This window comes from Seriola lalandi, unplaced genomic scaffold, assembly GCF_002814215.2.
Source record: "Seriola lalandi dorsalis isolate HSWRI2012SDOR001 ecotype SW California unplaced genomic scaffold, Sedor1 jcf7180002054907, whole genome shotgun sequence".
Taxonomy (NCBI): Eukaryota; Metazoa; Chordata; class Actinopteri; order Carangiformes; family Carangidae; genus Seriola; species Seriola lalandi.
The window spans coordinates 252,478-257,477 of record NW_019525459.1 but is presented as its reverse complement, the minus strand read 5'-3'; the positions used below and the strand labels follow the sequence as shown (position 1 = coordinate 257,477).

Here is a 5,000-nt window from a genome sequence, read left to right as displayed (position 1 = left end):
GTTGAAACGTTTGAGATGTGAAATTATAAAGTATAGAGTGTATGCTCATTTACATCACATCATGTGTGTGTGTGTGTGTGTGTGTGTGTGTGTGTGTGTGTGTGAGAGACAGTGATGAAGGTCACTCTGTGTCATAGCTGTCGTCTCATATTGTGACGACAGCGTCTCGTCTGATATTCAAACTCTGAACCTTTATTTCACTCTGAGCACGTGACTCTTTACAAGCAGCAGGTTCATGTTCACACTGAACACACTTTGTCACTGCAGCAGTATTTTATATGAATTATTATAAATCATCTTTGTCACTGAACTTTGAGAGGACTGAACGTATGACCTCTGTCCGTCCGTCTCATTCTCGTGGACACGATATCTCAGTAACGCCTTGAGGGAACTTCTTCAAATTTGGCAAAAAACCTTCACTAGGACTGAAGGAGGAACTGATTAGATTTTGGTGGTCAAAGGTCAAAGGTTAAGGTCACAGTGACCTTACAAAACACATTTTTGAACATAACTCCCAAACTCATTCACTAATTATGACACAATTTAACTCAAATGTCTTTAAGGATAAAATGAGGTGAGGACATTTTATATCCAAAAGGTCAAAGGTCATCTTCACTTGACATCATAATGTTCTGGTCATTATTCAACACTGTAACTCAGGAATTGGAGACTGTGAACATATTTCCTGATACTTGGCTGGTTGGCGGAGGGATACCACCGCGAGGAGGCGAATGTAGTTCTCTTTGTCGTCAGTTCTCAAGCACAGATCCAAACCAGTGTCGTAGTCCGTCTGTTAACTCTCTGGTTTCACGTGAACAGGCTGAAAGAGCGTGGTCTGTTTACAGCTCATGAACATGAACGTGTCAACCACTAAAAACATCAGAAGAAGAAGAAGTGTGTTTTTACGGCAGCAATCACAGCTCGTCTTGCAGCTGGTGACCGCGGTGGATCCTGAGCTGCTGCATCATTTACAGCCAAATAAAATCTCCATTACACCTATAGTTCACCTGTACTGCTGCATTTACTCTCTGCTTAATGACATCAGTAAACCGATCTGTTTCCTGCGTCGTGACATGTCGTTTGTGTGATGAGCACCCTCACAGCGGCGTGAGTGAAGAGTGTGACTCTATAGTAGTTCACAGCAACATGACGCCAGAGCCGGGGCCGGGGCCGGGGCCGGGGCCGGAGCCGGAGCCGGAACCGGAGCCGGGGCCGGGGCTGGAGCTGGAACCGGAACCGGAGCTGGGGCCGGGGCCGGAGCTGGAACCGGAACCGGAGCAGGAGCCGGGGCCGGAGCTGGGGCCGGGGCCGGAGCTGGAAAAGCTCATGAAACTAGAACCAACCAGTCAAGTATCAGGAAACGTGTTCTCCTCATGTTTCAACTTCCTGAGTCACAGCGTTGAATAAAGACCAGAAGTGTTTTTACAGAACATTATGATGTCACAGTTAAGTCGACCTTTGACCTTTTGGAAATAAAATGTCATCGCTTCATTTTGTTCTTAAAAACATTTGAGTTAAATGAATGAATTTGTGTTATGGTCAAAAACGTCACAGTGACAGAAGTGATGAAATTCCTTTTGGACTTTCCTGATATATTGCATTCACAAGAACGTGAGGTCACTGTGACCTTTGACCTTTGTCTCCTAAATTCTAATCAACTCATCTTTGAGTCCTAGTGAATGTTTGTGCAGAATTTGAAGAAGTTCCGTCACGATGTTACTGAGACATCGTGTCCACGAGAACGAGACGGACCGGAGACACAGAAACAGAAGACATGGAGCTGGACGAGTTGAGTTCAATGTGTGAACTGAACTTTGAACTGTTGTGATGTCATCGGTTCTTACCGAACATAAATCTCACAAACCTCACAGACACAGAGTTTTTAAAGACTCTATTATCATCCACTAAGTATGAAAGCAGATCAGTGAGTGTCCGTTCTGCAGTGGGAGATCTGCTCCTTCATCACGTGAACACACACTCACCGTCGCTCGTTCTCCCACAGTCTCCAACACACACACTCTGCTTCCTCCTGTTTGTTTGACAAAAGCCGTTTTGGGAAATGACTGAACTCGGTCGGACCAACGGAGACGAGCAGGAAGTCGTCGGTGTTCAGGGAGACGCCGGAGTCAGTGGTTAGAGAGGAAAGAGGAGAAACTGGAGGAGACTCGAACTGACCTCAGCTCCACTTCTTCTGTTACTGCGTCTCACACAATCACTTACACAATCACTCACCTGCCACACAGACCGTGAAATCACACGTCTGTCCCACTTTCACCTTTTTATAATGACACGTCCAAAATGTCTCCGTTTGTAAAATCCAGTGTAAACACACACGAGGAACCTCCAACTAAACACTGACACACTGACGTTATTAAAGACCTACAGTGTGATGTCGCCGTGTGAATCAGGCACCAATGAAATACTCACTTCAAATCTAAAGCTTTATGGACGTGAGTGTCGTCAGATACAGTGCTGTCAAAGCAGACTGCACAAGTGCATCTAAATTACATTGATACAACAGCTCAACAAAGTCAACAAAATAATAATAAACAATTAATGATAAATAACAATATAAATATATATATAATAAAATACTCACTTTCTTCACTTTCACTCTCTACTGATGCTTAAATGTCAAAGTGAGCTGCTTCACCGTCGCAATCTTGGCAGTGTCTGACTCCGCCCCCTACCTTCCAGCTAATCCAAATATGGTCAAAGAGGAGGGGCGTGTTTGGAGCTGACATGTTTTAAAAATGTTCTCGCACATTAAACTGACTTGGTGTGCCAGACATTTCTTGACGAGGTGGACCTGTTACTGAAAGTGACACACGAGTCCGAGGCGTCATGGCGGCAGAAAAACACAGATTGGGAGTCGTCGTAAAGTAAATACAGCGACACCGGGAGCATTGTCAATCAAATCCACGAATCAAGGAAGAGTGTCTTCTCTCATAAGATCCAATCAGGAAGCGACCGCAGGAGTCTGTCGACTCTGCACGTCCCGACTGAATCGCAACCAAAAGTCTCCGTTGTTGGCGCTCGAAAGCTCAGGAGTAACGTGGACGCCAGGACTCTCTCCGTGGGAGTAAACCCCCATCCACACTGGGGTGGACCAGACGTTTTCCTGGACCAGTCTGGAGGGCTTCAGTCCAGCAGCGTCTTTCTGCTGCTCCCTGAGTTTGTTTTCATTTGTGTCTCCATTTGTCATCGTGATATCTCTTTTCTTTCTGATATAATATTTTAAATTCCCCCGGGGTTTTTTGTTTTATCTCCCAGACACACTTTTCAATTTCCTCTCCTGTTTTATTTCCTGGCTGATGGATCCAGACTGAGGCTCCGCCCCTCTGTGAGTCAGACTGGAGACAGTGTTTTGGGTCCAGGTCCGATGTCCACAGACGAAGAGTAAACTCCTCCTCCTCCTCCTCCTCCTCCTCCTCCTCAGCCGGGTTTGTTTTTTTTGCAGATGAACAATGAGCAGTGGAAGCACTTAAAGCTTTTAAAGTGTGGAGACGTGTCACATGAATATTACATGACCGAAGCGTGTCGTACTGAGGAACACGTGACAGAACACGGCACATGAACACGAATCCTCCGAGGCTCCTGCGGATCCACCGCACACACGAACAGGTGTGATGTCAGGTGTGTTTGTCAGAACATCTGCAGCGTCCCGGACAACGAGAGAGACGAAGCTGTTTTCTGCCTTTAAAACAACATGAAGCTTTATAACGAGGTTGTAGCTTCTCACTCAGTCTCTGTGGTTCGGTTCAGATCTTTATTTCAGACGTGTTAAAGCGGGAAAAATCCCTCCGTCCACTTCCTGCTCAGGTAAAGAGCCAGGTGTTTCCCTCAGGAGCTGGTGGAGACAAAACACAGAGCAAAAAGAGCGGGAACGCCGGACGTCCCTTCAAACTGCTTCATCCTGCAGCAGGACAACGAGTCCAAACACAGTCAGAGTGTCAGAGATCTTCAGAGACCAGAAGAGCCAGGAGTCCTGGTCCAGATTTTGGGGGTCAAAGGTCAAAGGTCGTGGTGACCCCACATAAGGTGATTTTGGCTTTCTGAACACAATATCTCTGAAACACCTTGAAGGAACTTTGGCAAAAACATTCATCTGGACTCAAGGATGAAAATTATTAGATTTTGGGGGTCAAAGGTCAAGGGTCAAAGGACAAGGCCGTAGTGACCTCACAAACTATGATTTTGGCCTTGTGAACGCAATATCTCCAGAACTCTTCTAGGGAATCCCTCCACATTTGGCACAAATGTCCATTTGGACTCGAGGATGAACTGATTCGATTTTGGTGGCTAAAGGTCAAAGGTCACGGTGACCTTGGAACACTTTTTAGCCGTTACTCAAGACTTCACACTTCATAATGTCAAAATGTCACATAGATTGTTCATATTTTACATGACTCTAGATAAACAGGGAGCGGTGCAGGGATACGGCCACGAGGAGGCGATTCTCGTTGGTGTTGGACTGAATGGATTTGGATTTTCGAGTCCAAGTTCGTCACATGACCCACAGTTTGAACTACAGACTCTTCCAGCTCTGGTTGTGGAGATGATTGTTTCAGAGGTTTCAGCATCAGAGAAGATCTTTGGAGGAAAACTTGAACATCGCAGAAGAAGGTTTTTCTCTCAAAAGTAAAGACATGACGCACGAGCAGCTTCCAGTGTTTGTGTCGGACTCTGACAAACCGAGAGAGAGAGAGAGAGAGAGAGAGAGAGAGAGAGAGAGAGAGAGAGCAGCTCTGAACTGCGTCTGCTCCTCGTTAGCACTGAGCTCTTTGGTATAAGCTCCACCCAGCTGGCACCTCCAGGTCGCCAAAACAAACCACAATCTCTCCTCAGAGACCGGCCGAAACATGTGTGACCCCACGGCGACCTCTGGAGCCAGATGACTGGGTCCCACTGGGAGCCCACCTGCGCCCTGATTGGCTGAGAGGGGGGCTGAACTCTGATGTCATCGATTGCTCAAGTTGTTGTTGGTGTTCGAGTGGGAA

At 46.5% G+C, this 5,000-nt stretch overlaps 1 protein-coding gene across 1 annotated transcript in view; it reads left to right on the top strand.

Annotated features, from left to right (window-relative positions):
* The window catches only part of mgat4b (alpha-1,3-mannosyl-glycoprotein 4-beta-N-acetylglucosaminyltransferase B), a 78,699-nt gene that overhangs the window by 38,160 nt on the left and 35,539 nt on the right, over window positions 1-5,000 (top strand). The window contains exon 5 of the mRNA XM_087169688.1: window positions 1,093-1,350. Coding sequence (XP_087025814.1) covers window positions 1,093-1,350 — 258 coding nt within the window. The remainder of the gene's footprint in view (window positions 1-1,092; window positions 1,351-5,000) is intronic.